At 39.4% G+C, this 23,918-nt stretch overlaps 1 protein-coding gene across 1 annotated transcript; it reads right to left on the bottom strand.

Moving 5' to 3' along the window:
* Positions 1-1,192: 1,192 nt before the first annotated feature.
* On the bottom strand, positions 1,193-17,851 carry LOC113524339 (cAMP-dependent protein kinase catalytic subunit PRKX). The gene is made up of 8 exons (XM_026910549.3): positions 17,428-17,851; positions 15,865-16,033; positions 10,707-10,970; positions 8,834-8,953; positions 6,317-6,412; positions 5,559-5,616; positions 3,850-3,927; positions 1,193-2,654 (listed from the first exon to the last, which is right to left on the bottom strand). Exons 1-8 carry the CDS (start codon positions 17,567-17,569, stop codon positions 2,529-2,531), a joined length of 1,053 nt encoding a protein of 350 aa, XP_026766350.1. The 5' UTR covers positions 17,570-17,851; the 3' UTR covers positions 1,193-2,528.
* Positions 17,852-23,918: the final 6,067 nt, after the last annotated feature.

Raw genomic sequence — 23,918 nt, 5'->3', positions numbered from 1 at the left:
TAGATGCAGTGGCTTCACGTGTCTTGCAGGAAGCATGAGCTAGCCTTCACCCTCCCCGTTTGGTAGCTGTTGTGTGATGAGGAGAGCTGGCTGGTGGGTGGGAATTGTCAAATGTAGCTATATACGCTTTCAAAAAACCCTCTGCAGATGAAAGCAGACAGAAACTACAATCTGCAAGATTGGCGATCGAGGTGGCCCAGATAAACTCTGTACTAAGCAAATTCAGAGGCTGTGAAATGAGCACTACTGATAAATTACTGTATCCTCTTTCTATTCAAATGAATAGGCTTTTTCACCAGGCAGATTTTATTCATGCCTGGTGTGGCATTAGAGGAAAGGAGATGCTGTTTGGAGGACCACAACTTCCCTGACTGCCAGAACTCTTGCACCATAACCCCAGAGCCATGTATTGCTGCACCATCTAGGGCACTGATCAGGATATTGATGAGTACCAACTGATGACCCCTTTTGACCTTTGACCATCTGACCAAACCATATGTACCAAATGAACCAAAACCAACTTATGCCCTTGATCACATCTGCACATCATGTCTACACTTTGTAAGAGACGTTCCTTGCTTCCAGTCTATCATGGGTTATCATCTTTCATTTTTCCTGTGAAATCCTACTATCTGGAGGGTAAGAGGGAGAGCCACAGTAATGTAAATGGTTAACTGGGATGCTTTGATGGCAGTGTAAGATCCTTAAACGCTTCTACTCTTGTGGAGCAGTTGAGGGTTAGAGGTCTTGTTAAAGGACCCAACAGTGGCAGCTTGGTGGTGCTGGGATTTGAATTCACAACCTTCCAATCAGGATTAACCACTGAGCCAACACATCACTTGCTGGTGAACCACATACACTGCTTACCAAGCTGCTCAAGTATGAAGTACTTTCTTGGTTACATTCTTGGCCCATAAGGGGTGCAAATGAGCAAGGTGAAATTAAAGCCATTATACCACAGCACTGAAAAAGAAAAAATTCAACTGTCGTTGACTATTTTCCTGTAACAGCGTGCCCCCAAGTGTTTTATTTCTTATGTAAGTGCCCAAAACTAACCCAAAAAAAGGAATTACAGTTCCTGAAATGTGCTTACTTTTACTGCTAACACATTTGCAGTTATTGCTTTCGAGTTTCGTTATATTTTTTGTACTTGACATTTTGTAGCTCAACAAATCATCGCAAGCAAAATATCTTTTGAAAAATGTTATTTATTACATAATCAAGCATCTCATAACATCAAACAAACAAAGAGTAGCTATAACATTGGTTTCATTAGCATCATACACATACGGTTACAGCGTGAGACACGATCACATCGAGACAGGTCAAATTGTATCGAGTTAAACAAATGGATCTGCATAGATCATAAACATAAGTTGCATAATCATTCCCAGAGAATAGACGGGTATATTTGGAGTAACTTGCATAACAAACAAAACATCTAACAAAGTGCATAGATTATAGCTACATTACAAGGCTACACATGACACAATAGAACAAGACCAAGTGGAAACAGACATGTGCCGATATGTAGTTTTCATCTCGCCATAATTTTACGATATTTCATTATAATGTACTTTTGAAAAATTGCTACATATTTACTTTTTGTTGTCCAACATTTAACCCATTAAATATACGCAGTTTGCTAGCTGGCTGCCAGGTGGCTTTACGTGACGTCTTACGAAAGTCGCTGCAAGTTTACCTGCTAGTCTTTCTTAAAATAGATCTGTAAAGAAACAGATGACCAATATAGATACCTAGCTAAGCTGTTATGTCACATTATATTAGCTTTCGAAAACTGTAACCATGACAACGAATCCTGGCAACCTACAAACGTGGAAATTACAGAAGCCGTTACCCGTAAGATGTTAAAAAAAAAATTTGCTACATTGTTATTTTGCCTCACGTTAATTTTACTTAATAACTCATTATTTGGAAATACGTTGATAAATACGACAAAATAATGCGATAATATGTTGAAATTACGAGATAATTCGAAATAACAAGTTAATAAGTTGAAATAAGTTATTAAGTCAAAATAACAGGCGAATATATTGACAAATTAAATCGACGTGAGATAATAACTTGAAATAACAAGTTATTAATTCAAAATAATGATACAGAACTTTTTTCATACCTTTGCAGTTCAGGATTTCCGTAGAATAATAACTATTGGTGAAAACAGTAGCGAAAAGGTTAGCTATGAGACAGGCAGTTCATCGAGATGAGTAAACATTATCCTTAAAAAGAGTGACCATGGTGTCCGCCATGTTGTTCAAACTTTACTGGAACTCCACATTTTGAATGAGACAAACTTTATCTCAGGAGCTCTAACATCATCCCGAAATGCTGCCTACTTGCACCATGTATTCCAGAAATGCAGGATGACTCCATGAGTATTTTGAAGTAACAACAGTGTGCTCATGTTCAACATTGCGAGACGTATCGTACCGTCAGATTATCGGCACATGCCCTTAGTGAAAAGATGCAAAAGACACGTAAATAAGTACCAATAATTGTGTTTGTATTCAAAAGTTCTTAAAAATTTCCAAGTCCCTTGGGGAAACGGCAGGTTCTTTTTTGCGCTTTTCTTCAGGATAAGCTTCGAAATTTGACGGATCGCCCTCATGTGCGACTTCGGGAATGATGACTGGCTGACTCGGACATAAGAAAAGCAAAATTACTAATAAAATAGATAAATAAATAAACGAATGAAGCATTTGCACCAAAACTTTTCCACACTAAAGACTAGAAAATGATTGAAACAACTTCAATAATAATTCATTCTGATAAGAAATGAGTCAAAACACAAATCAGAAAACGCAGTACAGGACAAAGTTAGCTACGTGATCTAAACATAAACATAAACATTTTGTGTTCCTGTTGAACTTAAACAAAAATGTACTACAATGCGTTCAAAATTATTGGCACCCCTACGATGGTTATTTTGTGCATCCTCCCCTGGAGAGAAAACCATCAGATAGATGAATTTCTGTCTTTGATAAAAGTAGTCTTTTTTACAAATGTCTAATGTACGTCAAACTGACACTGATAGATTTGACTTCATACGAACGAACTCAAAACATTCTCCACTTACCGTGACAGAAAGCGAGGATGACGCGTCAGTGCATCTTTAAAGTGAGAAAATCGAGTTGAGTCGAGAGCATTGGCCAAAACGTTATTAACGAGAGGTGGAGGAAGGGGGCGGAGCTTCGATGGTAATATCAGAGAGTTCAAAACACCTACGCAACTGTCATATGTCAACTGGCTCATTTTTATTAGAGTAAAAAATAAAGACTCCAAAAGGCCACATAAGCGCCGACTCGCACAAACTCCACCCTCTTCCAGATATATACACTATATATAAACATATAAACCACTTTTCCTGGTTAGAAAAGGGAAACAAGGTGCAGGAAGACACGCAGCCAAAAACACACCAACCAACCACATTTGGTGAGCAAGACACGCCCCCAGGGGGCGGGGCTTATATATGTTCTAGGGGACTTTTAATTCAACGATCATGAAATTTTTGCTTGTTTTCCCAGACGTGATGAACTTTACAATTAAACTATTTTATTTTGTATTGTTTCCAGATATTCTATCGTACTGATGGCTCAAACACCAACGCTGATTTCACTTTAATGGTTTATTTTTATACACTTTCTGTAAAGCTCTTTGGTTTTCCACACAGTGTTTGATTTCAAATTTATCCCCAGAGAAACGGAGTTGGTCAAGGGCAACAAATTTCCTGACGTCAGTTTGAATCCTTTTTTATTCATTGTGAAGGGTGCCAATAATTCGGAAGTTGCTGTATAACTTTACTTTTTTTTAAAAAAATAATAAAAATACCTTAAGTTTTTTCTGAGGAACGATTTCCCAGTCTACAGATCGAAACCATTTGTGGCTCTTCACGTCCTCGGCTCCACCCTGAAGACAGGATAAAAATAATAAATAAAAAAATTTACAATTTTTTTCATCTGCATTGGAAATGAAAGAAAGCGAACATGTAGCATGTAGCATGATTAGCTGTGGAACTGAAAACTATCTGAAAAGTCTCTTTACACACACCATTTGCTTTGTTAAGAGGCAAAAAAAAAAATCTGTGTTAACACAGCTGACACTACACACACACACACTCACACACTCACACACTCTCTCTCTCACACACACTCACACACACACATCCTGAGGACTGTAATCTCCTGCAGAGACGAGACACAAATACAGATGTCTAGTTTCTGTTCTTCGTGAAGTGCGCTGCTTTCCTTTTTCACCTTTAAAAAAAAAAATTGGTCCCGATGAAGGGAAATATTTCAAACCTCAAATATTCAAAAAATTTCAGAGTAGTGTTTCTAAAAAAAAAAAGTCTTCTGTGCATCTTTAAAAAATGAAATAAAAAAAATCCCCCTTTGAGAGCAACTTGAACTTCTCCTATTAAAGTTTACTGCAATCGGAGTACGAGTTGCCATAGTTACCAAGATAAACTAGCGCAAACTAGCATTGTGTGGATTTGGCCTAATTAATTAGCATAGCTAGTTGAAATAAACGTAGAAGCATAAACGTAGCCTGAATGAGGGGTTAAAGGTCGGCGCACTTGGTAACGACGACAGAAATGCGTCCAACTGAGACGCCAAGAATCGCTGAGAATCTCGTGTCCTTGAATGAACTCGCTATAAACGAATAAAGTGAATCAATCAATTTTCTTGAGTTTTTTTTTTTTAGTTAGCTGCTAAAGTGTTCAGAAATTCCTGTGAAGCAATCACTGGATGATCTCATGACCTTTGACCCCACTACTGGTTAATCTTCAGTCAGTCTGGAAGTGTGTGTGTGTGTGTGTGTGTGTGTGGGGTCAGAACTTCCACTTCTGGTAATGGGGTTTGTTTGACCTCGAATTCGGCGTCCTCTCTGACTTCCAGGATGCAATAAACTATAAAATGGCGTGGTGTCGAGCTGCGGCTCGTTGGGGGACCGTTAAGGGAAAAAAAACAAGATCAAAGGCAACGGCTGTAACGGTGAAAACGTCACTTTACGCGAACTCCAGGTTACAAGATAAGACATTACGAGATTCTTAATACGAGATTCTCTAAAAAACAAACAAACATAAACACAGTGGCAGCTTATTGAAATAAAAACCTAAAATGGCTGACGTTTGTCCAAATATAACCGACATTCCTCCTCCTCCTCCTCCTCCTCCATCAGCTGACGTTGTTTGAGGCCACAATTTGGACATGAAGCTAATAATGCTAATCATAACACGCTACTAAAAAGCTAATCATTTCTTGTTAGCTACATTGGCTTCAGTGTAAAGCTAAAAAAAGTAGCGGAGTTTAGACGTTATTCGCTGCTATCTCTGAAAACGCACCACAGTATGTAAACACACGGAGCCGAAAACACGAGCACGAGGAGAACAAACGTTAAATTACAAACTAATCCGTGATTTTTGTAACGTTTGCGGTTATTCAGTCTACAGCCAGATGCTAACAATGCTAATGTTTGATTTTAACGTTTTTTTTTTACTTGGATTATTGAATATAATCTTGTTTGAAATGATCACTTACTCTCAAACTTCCAAGTCTCTTTGTTTTATCGACGACGAGAAGCTTCTTGATGAGGTCTCTAAAGAGAAAAAAAACAAAACACACAATCACGATTACACACTAAATTATCCAAACGCGAGGATAAAAATCGTACGAAAACAAACATTCTTGCTTATTTTACGTAGAAAATCTGACATTTGCTTGAGGATGCAAATAAACAAACCTTTACCCTAAAAAAAAAAAAAAAAAAATTAAGCTAATCTCAGTGTTTTGTTGTTTAAAATACAATTAAATACAAAATACAAAAAAAATAACAAAACTTTTTTTTTAATTTAAAAATATTATATCATACTAACTTACTTTACATGGAAACCCAACACCTACTTGGAGTTTAAATAAATTTTCAACCTATTTTTTAAATAATAATAATAATAGTAATAATAATTTTCGTTTATTATTTAAAATAAAATTAAAAACAGATTTCAGGGATTGCAAATAAACAAACCTTTAATCTATTTATTATTTTTAAAAATTAAATACAGAACATAAAAACAAGCAAAAAAATGCAATAATAAAAATAATTTTAAATATTTTACTGCAGTAATTTCTGCCTTATGCAGAACTTTATGTAGAAACCCAACATTTTCTCGAGGATGTGAATAAAAAACTTTTAACCTAATCTCAGTGTTTTATTTTATTTTATTTTATTTTATTTTATTTGCAATGGAATGAAATACAAACCATTAAAATGTATCGTATTGTCCAAAATTCCCGCTTACTTTACGTAGAAGTCCAGCTGGCGAGGGATGTTCAGCTTGGCAGAAAGAACCTTCTGGTAAATACCGAAGGGATTGTCGTCAAAAAACGGCGGATACCTTACAACAAAAGCAAACAATACAAATAATACAAATGTAAACGTGGATTATTTCACATTTCCTCGTAAAGACGTCAGCAGACGCACTGAACAACGCATGAAACGTTCATCGCTTTGAGTTCGCTGCAGATCCGGCGACAAAATCACGAGTGAAGAAAGGAGCATTCTCGAGTATCTACAAACATCTGGTTCACCTGAAGTTACAAAAACGGAGCATGTGAAAGAGGACCTGAGGAAGAAAAGTGTGTTTTGAGGACGTGTGAACGGACAGATGAGCTGTAACGGAGGTCAGGGACGTTTCTAACTTCAAAGTCGGCTCTTATTTATTGACGCAGAGACTGTTTTTTAATTTCTCGGAAATCCACCGGGAGAAACATCTCGGTTTATTTAGACAGAAACGACCAAGACAGCGCTTGCATGAAAATGAAACTAAAGCAAATAAACGAGTGTTGTTGACAGAAGGAGAGCAGCTCCTGGGTGCGCTCTCTATCGTAAAGCAGAACATACAGGAAAGTTCTGAATTCTGATTGGTCAGAAGGTGTTCAGCAGCTCTGACAGTAGCGCTTCAAGCGACGCTGGTGAGGGAACGAGTGTTTATAGCTGCTGTAACGTGAGTTAAAAACAGTAACCATGTAACTAGAAAAGGATAAGAAGTGTGCTTATGTGGTTTGAGAGGAATAAATCACTCCAGGACGTGCTGTTACAGGAAATTAATCAACTTCAGTAATCAACTTCGTCACAATTTACCTTTGTTGATTACGTTGCTGTAAGAGCACGCTACGGAGTGTTTGCTTCCTTACGTTAAAAACTCTGACGCCTGTACGAGTGCGTGCGCTTGAACGAGGAAAACGAGCCGCAGATCACTGAAGCCTCGTGAAAGCGAAACAGTCGCGCATGGCTGCAATCTTATTTGCTCTCAGGCAACAGTAAACGAGAGAAGAGCCCAACTTCCTTCCTCCTGTGCGCTCGGGCCAAACCTAACATTACTGCTTGACCCACACACACACACACACACACATACAGAGAGAGAGAGAGAGAGAGAGGGAGGGACAATCTTCTTTTTTAGCTGCTGCAGAGAAATCAGTTTGCTATACAGCTACAAAAAAGCTGTGTTAAATGCAACCTTGGAGTCTCAACTCCTAAAAATCTCCCGTTTGTAACTCTATTCTTAACTTAAAGTTAAAAATCTGCTGGCTGTCACTAGAACGACCACCAACAACAACAACATTTAACATCAAGTCAGGAGTTAAAACCGTCATTAAATAAAAAGGGAATGAAGTCATATTTGTTTTGGCTCACACCAAAATGGAGTCTGTTTTGTTTTTTGTTTTTTTTTTCTTTTTCAGGATGTCTGCTTTATGTCTCTGTGTTTAAAAAAGACACACACACACACACAGACACACTCACACACAAATTACAAACAGGGAGCCCTCAGAGAAAAACAGGACGTTTTCCGAAAACCTGCGAATCCGAGAATTATTAGATATAGAGACAGAAATGGAATCTGTAACTCTACACTCCTACTGCTGAAGATAATTCATCCCAGCTTTCAGATGACAGGGTTTCATGTGTTTCTGCTGGTCTGCGATGGTGGTTTAATGGCATATTTCGTTCCTAATGGTTCCTAATGGTGATCGTCCACCTGTGAAAGAAGATACTGGGGTTCTGGTGGTATTTCCGATGGAACAGTGATATGGTAGGAGTTCCATAACCACTCTTTACAGCCGTGCTGAGCAGAAAAGCATCACTCTCTTTACACATATACACACACAGAAAGGTTCACATGGCATCTGGCTGAGACTAGAGACAGTACAGTGTCAGTGCATTATAGTATATTAAATAAAATATCTAAATTCTCCACAATGTTCTGAACTTTTTTAAAACACATACTGTATGTTCTTACACATGACTATATTAAAGACATTCACACTTTAGCAGCAAATAACAGTTTAATAATAATAGTCGGAGTGATGTTCAGGAATCTGTGCAGGTTAAATGTCAGATTTTAAGCCCCACACCGTGTCACTGCAGCGCTGGTTTTTAATTTTTAGTTTTTAATTATTTCAATTTAAAAAAAAAAAAAAAAGAGCTGTGTTCCAAAAGTCCTGTTTATATGAAATAAAAAAAATTATTTAGATTAAATAAAAATAAAATATTAATAAAAATTAATAGAATTTATATTTATATTAATAAAATATAAATAAAAATAAAATTATTATTTAGATTCAAAATTAATAATTAAGACATTACAACTCATTTTCTTAGGTGTTTGGTTTTATGATTTTTTTAAACAATAAAAATAAAATAACTCATAGCATTTTCTTTTATTTCTATTAAAAAAAAAATAGTTAAGTAAAACTTGCACTAACGCAGACAGCATTTCCATTCATTCATATTAAAATGTAAAAAAAATCAAACTCACCCAGAAAGCATTTCAAAAATTAGCACGCCCAGGGCCCACCAGTCCACCGCCAGACCGTGACCTTTGCCCTGGATAATCTCAGGCGCCAGATACTCTGGAGTTCCGCATAATGTACACGTCCTACACACACACACACACACACACACACACACATACACATACACACAGAGTCCACTTTATCAGGTAAACCTACATTCAGTATTTTTAAATTTAAAAGTGTTTAATGAAAATGAAATGATTTTGCCCAAAAAACAGTAACTTCATGAATGTCATTTTTGTAATGATTAAATTATTATTTTATTCTTATTTACGCTGTTCGGTATTTCATCAGCATTTCATCCTGCACCTAATGAACCCCAGAGAGTGTGAGAGAGAGAGAGAGAGAGAGAGAGAGAGAGGGAAACAACAGGAGAACATCAATGAGAGTAAGCGATGGGGGGATGGAAACTTAGTGAATAAGATGGAGGTACATGAAAGAAAGAGAGATAAATAGAGTGAGAGCGGAGAGACAGAGACGAAATGTCACCGTTAACGACTGTCTCGTTCCCTCCATCTCTAATTAACACTCCTACCTGTGTACAAACACGTGCTGTGGATAAGATGGGAATTATCGATATGTCTATTTCTATATCTTTGTATCCATATTTCCATATCTATATATCAGTGCATGATTAATGTTCTATAACAGCAGCTCTGACAGTAGTTCTGGCTGTAACATCACAGGTTTATATTAGTGTATAATATAATGTATAATACGTTTCCATAGTAACAGCTCTTTCACATGGACTTGTATGACGGATGAGCCACATAACCCAGACCTAATAATATATTTTTTTTAAATACATGTTGTTGTTTAAAAAAAGAAAAAATGTTTAATTGTTGATGTGGTGAAGTTTTCTGTAAGGAGACGTTTATGTAACATTTATGGAAGGAGTCTCCAGTTCCAGGACAGGAACGTCTTCAGGACAGAGGAGTTTACGCTTCTCTGTAAAATAACAAAATATTTCTAGTTTTGTTCTTCTTTAAGTCTTCTTCATGTTTGCTGAAGTACTGCATGTGCGCTTTAATTTCGGATCCTAACCGCATGCATTTACATTTTGTAGTCAAATGTGTCTCCGGTCAGACAGACTGAAATCCTGCACCGCGCATTAACATGCAAATGAGCTCTTTTCATTTGAATACCAACGTCCAGTGCTGTTCCGTCTCATATGTGTGCCGATTTCACTAACTTTGGCATTCATGGAGTATGTGCAGCACCTATTTGGAGGGGGTTTAGTTCTCAGATGTTTCTTGGAGATGCAGATGCATTTAATCCAAATTTCCATTTGGATATAATTCTGATACTCGAGACACATGATAATAAAATAGGAGTGTGTAATAAAGTGAAGTAAGTGTACACCGTGTTTAAAACCCCAACAACAGCAGCAACACATCTGTGCCAGATACACTCATACCATGTCAGGGTCACTGATGTACTGAGAATAAACCACCACCCAAATCATATCTGCTCAGTAGTGCTCCATTTGCACTGACAGACAGGGCAGAGGGGGCCAATACTTTGCACAGAGTAACAGATGAGCTACAGTCTCTGAAAGGTTCACAGAGTGTATTAACCAAGTAGGTGAAGCTACAAATCTCTCGACTAAAAATGTTTCTGTTATTCAGAGTTGGTTACATAAGCTTGTATTTAAGTTTAAAAGTTACATCGATATCTATGCAGGGAAAGTTCCTCGTATTCAGACTCGACTTACGAACATGCTTAAGATGATTTTCTGCTCATGTCTCCAGATTATTCTTGAGTAGATCATTCCAACGGTCCCATTATCCCTATACATCCATAACAAAGCTTTCAGAGCTAAACTCCGCCCCCTACCTGTCTACGACCTTCTTGGCAAATCCAAAGTCGGTGAGTTTGATGTGACCTTCGCGGTCCAGCAGGATGTTCTCCGGTTTCAGGTCCCTGTAGACGATGTCTTTAGAGTGAAGATACTCCAGCGCACAAATGATTTCCGCTGCGAAGAACAGGCCCGTGTCGTTACTGAACTTTCCGCGACTGCGCAGGTAGCTGAAGAGCTCGCCTCCAGGCACGAACTCCATCAGCATGAAGAGACACCGATCATCATGCCATGTCCAAAACCTACCAGTTTAGAAAAGTGAGAAAGTGACAGGAAATTTAGCATTTTCCTGAAAACCTTCATCTCTTAACCTTTTAACTCTCAAATGTGTCAGTATGAAAGAGTCCATCTGAAGAACCAAAACTGTTAGATGTTTGTTTTTCTGCATCATTAACTCCAATGCACAAACTACACATCATTAGAGCCAATTAAGTTTTTCCTCGAGGTGACAATGAATTTCTTCACAGCAGACGTGCATTTATGTGTTTGTTCCACATACTATTATGTAATTCGACACAACTTCAAACATTCCAGCTAATACATTTTAAATTATGCTGTGGCTTGGAACAAAGAATTCCCAACAGAAGACTTTTTCTTTGGAAAAGTCAGCTGGACAAGAATTGCCACCGAACGATGAGCCTGAAAAACGTGTTCAAATAAAGGATCATGGTAAGGAGACTTGTTAGTCACACAGAGTTCTAGTCCACAGCGGGTTGTGCTTTATTCATTTTGAAAATGACAAAAAAAAAAACAAGAAAGATTTAAAAAACGAGTGCTGCTCAAATATCATGTGTTTTGGTTTGGGTTCCCCTTGTGCTCTTGTTTATTATGCCATATACCTGTGTTTATGTTCTAGACCTTTCTCTGTGACCTGTTTGGTGTTCGCCCTTGATTAGTTTGCCTACTTACACCGATCAGCCATAACATTAAAACCAACGACAGGTGAAATGAATATCACTGATTATCTCATTAGAATGGCACCCGTCAAGAGTTGAGATATATTAGGCATCAAGTGAACAGTCTGTTCTCGAAGGTGATGCTGGAAGCATGAAAAATGGGCTAGCGTAAGGATCTGAGTGACTTTGACAAAGGCCAAATTGTGATGGCTAGATGACTGGGTCAGAGCATCTTTAAAACAGCAGGCCTTGTGGAGTGTTCCCGGTATGCAGTGGTTAGTACCTACCAAAAGTGGTCCAAGGAAGGAAAACCGGTGAACTAGCGACAGGGTCATGGACTCCCAAGGCTCACTGATGCACGTGGGGAGTGAAGGCTAGTCCGTCTGGTCTGATCCCACAGAAGAGCTATTGTAGCACAAATTGCTGGAAAATTTAATGCTGGCTATGATAGAAAGGAGTCAGAACACACAGTGCATCGCAGCTTGCTGCGTATGGAGCTGCGTAGCTGCAGAGCGGTCAGAGAGCCCATGCTGACCCTGTCCACCACCGAAAGCTCCTACAATGGGCACAGTCCTGGGGAAGAGATGGCACCAGGATGCAGGGAAAAAGCCGGTGGAGGCAGTGTGATGCTCTGGGCAATGTTCTGCTTGGAAACCTCGGGTCCTGGCCTTCATGTGGATGTTACTTTGACACATACCACCTACCTAAACATTGCTGCAGACCGAGTTACACCCCTTCATGGCAACGGTATTCCCTAATGGCAGTGGCCTCTTTCAGCAGGATGATGCGCCCTGCCACACTGTAAAAATTGTTCAGGAATGGTTTGAGGAACATGACAAAGAGTTCAAGGTGTTGACTTGGCCTCCAAATTCCCCAGATCTCAATCCGATATCTGTGGAATGTGCTGGACAAACAAGTCCAATCCATGGAGGCCTCACCTCTCAACTTACAGGACTTAAAGGATCTGCTGTTAACGTCTTGGTGCCAGATACCACAGCACACCTTCAGGGATCTTGTGGGTCAGAGCTGTTTTGGTGGCACAACACAATATTAGGCAGGTGGTGTTAATGTTATGGCTGATCAGGGTACATACCCTGGTGTGTCTATGTCTCGTTGCAAGGTTCTGTCAATTATATCACGCATTTCGGAGCCTTGTAGTCTGCGTCCGTGTTTCTCTACCTTGTCTCCTTGTACTCTGACCCCACTGTATGAACCTCCGACTACTTGTCCTCAATAAATTCACACGGATTTATTGGCAAAATGAAGAGGCACCTCAATTATATGGTAGTATTTTGGCTTCAAAAGAGATGACCACAGGCAGACTGATGTTATATGTAAAACATGTAAATCACGGGTGGCAATGCAAACAGGACTACAACACTACAAATCTTTACAGTCACCTTCAGTCAAAGCACAACAATTTGTATCAGCTGTGTTCGGCAGAAAAATCTTCAAACACAGGTAAATCAGCCTTCGTTTCCGAACCTAAGCAACAACCCATAGCATCAAGCTTAACACCATATCCTGCAAGCTCCCAGCATCATAGAGAAATAACAGAGGCCATAACACATTTACTAGCAAAGAATATGGTGCCGATGGCCACAGTTGGGAAACCAGGATTTGTGCACCTGATGAGTACCATAGACAAATGGTACAACATTCCCTCTCACGCTCATTTTTCCCAGACCGCTATCCCCCAAATGTACGAGCAATGTCACTGGGGATGTCAGCGAAGTTGGACCTGAGAGATGTCAAACATTCTGCGTGTACGAGGACCTCTGGTCCAGCAGGACAACAGAGCTGTACATTAGCTTGACAAGTCACTTTATTGTCGGTGCTTACAGATGTCGTACTTCCCAGCGAGCACAGCGGGGAAAACATAGCTCTGGGACTGCGAGAACCTTGTCTGGTTGGAATTTGAGTGAGGAGCGTCTAGTGTTTTACTAGTGTTTTACCACCGACAACAAAACAAATATGGTTGGCCCCGACTTCAGGGCTTTGGGCACAGACTGCACCTTGCCATTGGTAAGTGTTAACTTTTTATTTCAGTAGTTTTAATTATTCATTTTAATATATAATAATTTTTTCTTAAACGTTTAATTCTATATTCTGTCCCCCCTCCTGCAATGTGATGTTAATACCACTTGTCTAGTGATTTAAACTGGGATAGCATTATAGATGAGTTAAATTAGATAAATTTCATATATGAAACATATGTTGGTTCTATCATTTTCAGTTTTTAAATATATAAATATACTTATAGCATTATCGTATTGCATATCACATTTTTCTTCAATATCGTGCAGCCCTAGTTAGGATACACAGCAGCAGTCAAGGCACAGGCATGTCCAAATATATAAGACTTCGCAACGAAACATGGAAACAGCAGACAAACTAATGAAGTGCTAAACACAGAACAGGTGCACACGTTTGAGAAACAGACAAATGAAATGACAGGGGCGGAGACAGGACTATAAAAAAGCATGTGGTAACACAAACAACAGCACAATTGCGAGCAGTGCTCACTGAGAGGTGGGATTTGTGACAATTTTTTGTAAATTATTACATCAACGTAAGTGTCAAATTCCATATTTGAAGTGGGAGGAAACCGGAGACAGGGAGAACATGCGAAACTCCACAGAGAGAGTAACCTGAGCTCAGGATTGTACTGGGAACTCTGGAGCTGTGAGGCAACATCCAACAGCAGTATTAGCTAATGAGCAAGCTGTAGAGGTTTATATCCTCCTGGTGTCTTGGAGCTAATTCAAGAAACCAGCTACATGTAGTGGGAACTGAGAGAACAGGAGAACACAAGAACATTTACTGAACCTTTCAGCTCCTGAGTCAAACCAATGATACATGATACTTCATGCATTTTGTATGCCCTGAAATTAGATGTTAAAAGCCCCAGAAATAAGCTGCAACACAATACGGCTGCATTAGATGCCTTGTAGGCCATTAGCAATAAATATAGCAAGAAATTCAGCGTCTGGAGCATCAGAGCAGTTTAAAAATGCATCATCTGATATGCGGAGAGTCCTTTTAGGAGAAAGCTAAAAGTCTGACTGGATTTGGACAATTTCAAACCCTCAAAGTGTTTGTGTGACTAGTTACAAGAACGAAAAAACCCAACAATCTCCACCATCCAGTAATGTTAGGAATATGAACATAGGAGTTGTTCTACAAATGCGGTGGTAAGCTGAACATCTTTTCCATCAAAAGTTTGTCAAATTCACAAAATATACTGTATATTCAACAAAGTCATATATATATTTTCCAATTTGAAACTAACACCACTGACAGTAACACCACTGATAATATTGCACAAATGTGGCAATTATAAAGACTTTAAATACGAGTAATAACACGTGGTTAATTTTTGTAGCCATTTTTTATTTTTATGGCTGTCTCCCAAATGCTTTAGTTTCTTGAGAGAAAAACTAAAACAATGTAGTTTGGAACAGTGTAAAGAAGAGTCGCTAAAAGAAAACGTCTTAAAAGATGCACAAAAAGTGCATCTGAAATTCAGATACGGTGTCTGAATTTTTGTCCCAGTGTTGCCCTAGTGCTACATGGCTAACTTTGCTAATGAGTAACTGTAGCTTCGAACCACTAATTAGCATCATGCTAAGCGTATTTACCTCAAAACTCATTGAGGTGTTCAGTAAACAGACTTAAATATAACTTACAGTGCTCTAAAACTACTAATTAGCATCATGCTAAGTACATTTACCTCAAAACTCACTGAGGTGTTCAGTACACAGACGTAAATATAACTTACAGTGCGCTAAAACTACTAATTAGCATCATGCTAAGTACATTTACCTCAAAACGCACTGAGGTGTTCAGTAAAGAGACGTAAATATAACTTACAGCGCTCTAAAACTACTAATTAGCATCATGCTAAGTACATTTACCTCAAAACGCACTGAGGTGTTCAGTACACAGACGTAAATATAACATACAGTGCTCTCTCTGACGCTAATTTTGCTGTTTATGAGGTAATTTATGAACAAATGGCATTTCCTGATTATCCATCGCCTCAACATTAGCCTCGTAGCACCGGAGCTGAAACTTAAAAACCAGTAAATCAGTCTAAATTAGATTTTTGCGTAAACTACACCTTGGACATCAGCACGAATGTGCACAAATTAAGAAATTCATTTGTTATAACCTGCTTTAAATAGCCAATCAGTGATTTACCTCTTTCTAAAAAACGAAACCAGCAAGCGGAACTCACAGTTTGACGATAAAGGGGTGATTGACCTCCATGAGGACTTCTTTCTCATTGTGAACGTGTTGCTGCTGTTTCAGTCGGATCAAATCCACGATCTTCATGGACTTTAACGCAAAATAGCCCTTGGTTTTGCGATCCTGGACCAGCACGACGCGACCGAAAGTCCCTGTACCTGTGTGAAGAACATGCAGAAGGAGGAAAACAAAATGAACAACGGGGCAATTATTCAGGCTCGGGCGGCCATTTTGGATTTCTACAGCTGTGACCTTATTATTATTATTATTATTATGTTGTTGTTGTACGAGTCTTATACAGTCTAAAACATGATTATGGCCTTACGTAGCTTTTACATATTGATATGCGTAATGTCCGTGTTAATACAATTAAAAAAGTTCGTAAATGTACATATTTCTATTTAATGCGTTTAACGTAAACCGGCCATAATTTGCGTATTTACTTTTTGTTGGACTGACAAATTTTATTTAATGGCCTTAGTAAATAAAAATAAGAATTATTGTGTATTATTATCATTATAATTTAGTAGTATTACTAGCGTAACTTTATTGCTAGCGCTACTACTACTACTAACAATAATAATAATAATAATAATAATATCTTGCTCCCACAGTAAAACCTGATGATCTCTTGTCCATGCCTTACTATGATGATCCCGTTTCCACACGTTAATAATAATAATTCACGTTATGTTTAATTAAGATGGGATGTGAGCAGCTGGCCTCGGTTCGCCCGAGCGTTAGCGTCCTTTCTGAAAAACAGCTGATGTTCTCGTATTCGCACTCAACAGCCACGACTTGTAGCGCTTCGCACGCAGCCTGGAGCGGCTCTGCTCACATTTAGTGCTCGGTAAGCAGCAATTCCACACTCTTCAATCCATAAGGTTCATTCGCAGTCTCATAAAGAATTCAGGCCACACACATTCCCCACCTCTGCAAACCGTAAAATGGATTTTTTTCCCTTTCCTTGCCCCCGAGGTGAACGTCGTCCTGCTGCAGTGGCGTTGTGTCCAGCTGGAACGACCCACGCTGGCCAATTATCACCTGCACTGCGATCACTAAACACCTTTACACCACGGCGCCGCTCAATCCTTCGCCTCTGATTGGTCAGGTTTATGTCTTATACCTTACCGTTTCTATAGCAACCTTCACGCTGCTTTGGTGCTAGCTGCTATAACGTAAGTGAGAACTTGTCTCGTGGTCGTTCCACAACCTTAAATGTAGCTAGAAACGGATAAAAAGCATGACGTTCTGTAATAAATTCTCGGAGTTTGCGTGGTGTAAGAGGAATAAAACACTTTTTTCGGTGTGGTCACAGGAACTCATGACTCTGCCCACATCCACCCCAGCGTTATTGATTATTTTCCTGTAACAGCACGACCCTGAGTGTTTGATTCCTCACACAGTAATCATCTGCGTGCAGCAGGCAGGTAGTAAATACAGCGGCGGTGTTACTGAAGTAATCAGACGCATCTTTTTTGCTCTGTTGATGGTGAATCGTGCTGTCGGTGCGGTCGCGTGCCGTGTCGTTATTCGGTGTGTGCTGGCTCACCCACGGTGGCGACCGACTCCAGCACGCCGAGGCTGAGGTGCGCGGCGCCGGCCTGCTCCTGGGACGCTCTCGCGCTCCCCTCAGCATCTCCGTCCGCGACTCCTCTTCCGCCGCGTTCGCTCGAGCTCCGCGCTGCCGTCATCGTCGCTTCACGGCGCGCGAGACCTCCGTGCCGCGCGCTCCGTCCGCCATCGCCTTCTCGCACGCGCGCCTCCGGCTCCTCGCAACACACAGCGCTAGCGGCGAGGCTCGAGCCCACGCATCCGCTCGCGCGCACACCGCTAACGTTTACGCGTGAACGCTAATAATGAAGCCTGCAGAAGGTATCGCGTAAAAGCGCGCGCGCTCCCGCCCCTCTGATCGCGCTGCTGAGTCTGCGGTCTCGTGCAGCCTGCGCGCGGTGCGGGATTTTCACTGCTGCTGCTGATGTGCTGAACGCGAACGAGTCGACTCCTGGAGTCGGTTCTTTGAGCCGAGTCTATTAGGTGAACCTTAAGAGTCGACTCGCACATATGAGTTTTTTCTTTCTTTCTTTCTTTCTTTCTTTACATTACATTTTTATTTCGATTAAGTACTCAAGATATTATCTCATTTTAGCTTAATAACTCATTATCTCAAGATATCATCTCATTATTTTGGCCTAATAACTCATTATTTTAATATATCTCATTATTTTGGCTTAGTAACTCATTATCTCAAGATATTATCTTGTTATTTTGGCTTAGCAACTCAATTTTAACATATCTCATTATTTTGGCTTATTAACTCGTTATCTCAAGATTATCTTGTTGTTTATCTTAGTAACTCATTATCTCAAGATATTATCCCATTATTTTGGCTTAGTAAATCTATCTCAAGATATTATCTCGTTATTTTGGCTTAGTAACTCATAATTTTAAGATATCTCATTAGTTTGGCTTAGAATCTCAAGATATTATCTTGTTTTTTATCTTAGTAACTCATTATCTCTAGATATTGTCCCATTATTTTGGCCTAGTAACTAATTATTTCAAGATATTATCCTGTTATTTTGGCTTAGTAACTCATTATCTGAAGATATTATCTCGTTTTGGCTTAGTAACTTGTTATTTTAAGACATCTCATTGTTTTGGCCTAGTAACAGCTTAGTAAGTCAAAATAGCAACTTGGTAAATCAGAATAATGAGATACTGAGTAATGATTAACACACGCCAGACTGTTTATTATTTTAGTTCTAGCTGATGTGGCGCGTCCTCCGTCTCTGTGAATGAGCTGTTACTATGGAAACGATAGGGTTAGAACAAGAGCATTGATGGTTAAAAGAGTCGACTCTTACTGGTGATCTGAATCAAACTCACTGAACAGAGCCTTCAGTCCTGGCTGGTTTTTAAGGCGGTGAGGCTTTTGATTGGTTGGTTTATGCAGTTGTTAGGCCAGGAACACTCTGATTGGCTGCTTTTTACAGCTCAGTCCCCAGGTGGCTTTTTAAATTTATAAAACCATGCAACTATTTTGAGTTTTTCACTAGTTTGATTACTGGATGAATTTGTGATTGGCTGATTCATGCAACTATTTTCTGAGGAGCTTTTTGATTGGTGGATCCATGCAGCCTTCTGATTCATCACTGTATATCGTAATGTATCATTTCCCAGGATGCTTTTATTGGCTAAAGTGTACAACTAATTTCCTTCTGGTTGGTGTGGAGAGTGTAGCTGGCATATGTGTGGAAGTTTAACTTGTTTTTATATAAGAAAGCTGTATTATATGAGTTATTATGAATATCAGGGTGTGTCAGAATGTCACATAAGGCACACAGAGGTATTGTTATTGAATGTTAATTACACATGGATGTGCACTTTCAGACTGCTGAAGCATGAGTCCTATGTTCTTTAAAAGCTTTGCTGCTGACTTCAGTGACTCCGGCCTGAGGATAAATATTTTAGATGGCTATTTGCTTTAACCCAGAATGTGCTGGAACTTACAGTAGTGATGGGAATTACGGCTCTTTTCGGCTCACTGTTATTTGGTTCTAATCCACAGATAAAGTCAGAACATGTCTTTTTGAATAAATGATGATATCTAATCACAAATATAGCCACACAGGACGCTCATGTGCTGTTTGGGCAGAGGAAGGCATGAAGGTTTCATCTGATTTGATTAACAAACATCACCCAAACCCTGACCAGGATAAAGCTCTTACTGACAAATTTTGATTAAAGGTGCATGAACAAATAACCTGGAAAATATGATAAAAAATGTTTTAAGTATATTATACTTATTCTCACGAAGAAACATTGAATGATTATTTAAAATGTATCTCTATTAATAATGAATAATGGGTTGACATGCACATATGCTGCCTATTACTTCCCATCTCTTTCTTCTGATATATCCAAGAATCTCAAATTTGGCTCCAAAGACTTTATGCTTTATTCTCTTGTTTTAACTCTCTGCAGAACTGTTCTCCACGACACCTCTGAATCCATGCTCATGGTCCAAAGGTCTTCAGATCCTCAGCCTGCATGCGGCTTGATTGTTTTCTCTGTTCTGTCCCTGAAAAACTGCTAGTCTGCTATTTACCTCGGGACTTAGTCAGAAACGAAAGGATCTGCCGATGGAAGAAGACCATCAAGACCATGTCAAGCTTGAAATGAGTAAAAAAATATCTAGATCTAGACTGAACTGAGAGATCTTGTATTTGTTGTGTATCACATAATCACATCATGAGAAATAGCAGAGAAATTCTCCTATACTCAAGATATTTTTATTATTTTTTTGTGCAGTGAAAGAGTTCTTTGAACTAAAACAGAAGGACGAAGAGGGAACTCATCAATGTTTGATCACCCTTCTGTCCTCTTTTCTGCCGCAGGTATAAAATGGTGCATGCTCTTCTCCGTTCCTCTACACAGCAGCTCTTTCCCACCAAATCCCCCAAAGCAACATTTACTGTATAGTTCTGCAGCTTAGCCATTCCATATAAGAGCCCAGACAAAGAGCTGCACCGTATAGAAACCACACTGTTGAGTGGCCACTTGTAGCACCAAGTGCTCATATCAGCAATCGCAATTACATTTTGCATTATTTATGGATTTCGGCAGACGCCCTTATCCACAGCGACTTATATTTATCTCATTTATTCAGCTGAGAAGTTGAGGGTTAAGTGGCAGCTTGGCAGTGCTGGGATTTGACCTCATGACCTTCTGATCAGTGGAAGTGATCCATTTTATGAATCTGCATCAAAACATTTAGGACCAACCCAAATTAGCTAAGAATACACCAAGATGCAGATGCAGATCCAAATATTATTTTAATACCTGGCCCAAATCTGGCACAGATCCGCATCAGAAGTGGTTCAAACTGAAGTCAGAATGGCTGCACATCTCCATCCTGCATCACTGTTCGTGAAACCAAATTCACAACATGGCTTTTTTTTGCTAAAATGTTTGTACACACACAGATTCTCGAAATATCCATCATTTACCTTCAGCTTATCTTCTCTTCAATGCCTTTCAATCTTTCAGTCCATGTTTTCAAATAGCTTCTTAACTGTTTATTCAAAGTCTGTGACACTACCATTAAAATATAGCCATAAAATCTAGAGTTAATATTATTAATCATTTATTATTCATCTTTTCTTCAACATTGTTATTGGATGCAGTCATACCATGTTCAACTGAATTCAGTTACATTAAAGAGGCAGAAGGTGGAGCTGTGGCACCTCTTCACTCTCACTATTATACACACAAATACACACACACACATTTTACTATCCTTGTGTGGACCCTCCATTGATATAAACATAAATGCAGAAAATTAATGCAATGCCACTCCTAAATCTAACCTGAACCTTAACCTCAGTAACAGAAACCTTTCGGTTTAACCACTCAACCTTATAAATATATAGATATATATATGGAGTATATTCTTTTAATAAACCCACAGGCATCTATCGTCTGAAGTACATGTCGTCTCCTGCTTTGACGATAAAAGCTCTCCTGAATTCCGTACAGTACAAATGGTGAGCCAGACAATAAACAGTTAAATGTGTCCACTGAGCTGTGAAATTATATTTATTTCACTGAAAGAGGAGCCAATTTTCTCAATGAACATTATCACAGTCTTGTACTTACGGGTCTGTCCAAAGCAATTGTACCTTTTTTTTTTTTTTTTGGGTAATTATCCTTTTGTGCCTTTGAATTTCTATAATGAAGGCAATCATACATGGCTAACAGTGTTCGCTGCTAGCTTTTGAAAGCTCATAAGCTCAACCTCAGCATTGTATTTACAAGCAGTTGAAGTTTTCATTAACTGTTAGTCACTCGCTGTCAAATTCCTCACACATAACATAATTCACGTGCCAATAAGCAGCTTGTTCCTGACAATGTTTTCTCCACGGTAAGTGTCTTCTATGTGCTCGTCAGTGCTTCTTAAATTGCTAGCTAGATGACTAGATATACCGTAGAAGCACTGGCGGGCACAGAATATATTAAAAAGGGCTTTTCTTGTTGTTTCTGCTCCTCCTAAACCCAAGTCTTTAACGATTGTCTCTGTTTGCACAATCAATCTTAATTGTATTGCAATAGCTAGTAGACGTTGTGTGTGACGTTAGCATGTATATTACAACATCACATACAGACCAAAGCAATTGAAAAAATATCCTTTGCTCAGTTTTATAAAGGAAAGACTGAATTTTAAAGGAAAAAAATATAAACTGTTGAAGGCAACATCAATCTCATGAGCCACTCTAATGGCAAGGCCCCTGAAAGCTTTCCCCTGAAACACTTCCAGCAGGACTTAGTGAGCAGAAGTTGGTAATGTTTAGCCACTGGACACCCAGGAGTGAACAAAAGATGAATGGGCCCATTTGATTAGTTTATTACAGTGATTAGGAGGCTTATAGGTTTTCTCTGTGGGTCATTGAAGGAATGTGGGATATTTCATGTGCGCTTGAGTGATCTTGTGATCTATGTCCCAGATAGTGTCTCCTGTGAAACAGGATTATACCAGAATGGCTTCGCGATTGAGTTCTCAGGGAGGAGCTGGGTATATTCAATGTGGAACAAGAAGAGATTGTTTTGGTGGTTGGTATAGACTACAAATGGGCATTCATCTCATTCTAGCCAATGTCTCATTTCCTCTATTGCTAGTTTGACAGCCAGTAGTTCATGGTTACCAGCATCTTAATTGCATTCAAGCAGAAGAGCTTCTTGGAGAAGAAGGCCACTTGCTATAATGTGGAAGGATCTCCAAGAAATTGTGACAGGATTTCTCTGAACATTTTATGAGTTAAATGGGTAGAGCTGGAGTAAGAAGAGATGGTGTCTATGTAAGCAATGATGAACTTAGCAGGCATTTCTTGAAGAAGGGCATTGATAAAAGCTTGAAAGACAGTGGGGGCATTGATCTACCAAATGGCATTACCAAATATTCATAGTGACCAGAGGCGGTGCTAAATGCAGTCTTTGATAAGGTTGTAGGTGTGTCTAAGGTCAAGCTTGGTGAATATTTCCAATGAGGATGGCTAAAGGTAATGAGTAAAAACGATTTCACTCTGACCTGATTCAGTCCTCTATGATCAATGCATGGAGAAAGTTGCACAAAAAAGAAGCCAGCAATGCCTCCCCAAAGCTTTGCTTTCTGCTGTCAATAGTGGGTAGACAGGAGATTGAAGAGGTGCCATATTGGAGGGCAGCTTGATTGTGCAATCATTATCATTTTACTCATATGGCTGTTGCTTTTATACAATGCAATCACAATTGAGACAGGATACAACTGAGCAGGATTTTTCAGGGATTAAGGGTCATGCTCAAGGGCCCAACAGTGGCAGACTAGCAATGCTAGGATTTGAACTCACATCCTTCCAATCAATAGGCCAATGCCTTAACCACTAGAGCTACCACTGCAGTCTTAGGGATCATAGCTTGTGGGCGTAATGCATATGCTTTCATTCTAAATAGCATGGTGATATCTCAGGGATTTGCTCCAAGCCAGGTCTATCAAGTGATGTAGATGCAATGGTGATAGTAAAACATTCCACACATTGTGTTCTCTAGCCAGGGGAGGCCCAGAACATGCTAAGGCGATGTGGTATTCAGAAAGGAAATCTCTTCATTATGCAGGGCATTTGTCTACAAACAGCTCCACAGGATGCTATGGGTGATCACTCTCTTCCCTACAGGTTGACCATCCAGTGCTCGAATGTGCATAGGGGTCCCTAGTGGTTTTATGTCCAGTTGAAATTCCTGGGCCAGGATTCTGGTTGATGAAGTTCTCCACAGCTCTTCACATGTTGAAGAAATGCTGTATAAATAGATGTCTGAATGGTGTAATGTAATTTAAAGAATGAAAGGCTTGTGGGAAAGAATGTGTCTGGCTCAAAATTACCGCACTAGCGAATGGCCGATTGACTATGCGTATTCCCATTTGAGCTGTTTGCCAGATGACAGTTTAAAAAACACTGTGTGCTGGGAAACTGAAGTCCATTGTGATCTTGCGAGCATTCCTCAGGCACT

Source organism: Pangasianodon hypophthalmus, chromosome 5 (assembly GCF_027358585.1).
Source record: "Pangasianodon hypophthalmus isolate fPanHyp1 chromosome 5, fPanHyp1.pri, whole genome shotgun sequence".
NCBI classification, from domain to species: domain Eukaryota; kingdom Metazoa; phylum Chordata; class Actinopteri; order Siluriformes; family Pangasiidae; genus Pangasianodon; species Pangasianodon hypophthalmus.
Note: the sequence above shows the minus strand (reverse complement) of the source record. Positions and strands in the feature narration are given on the sequence as shown.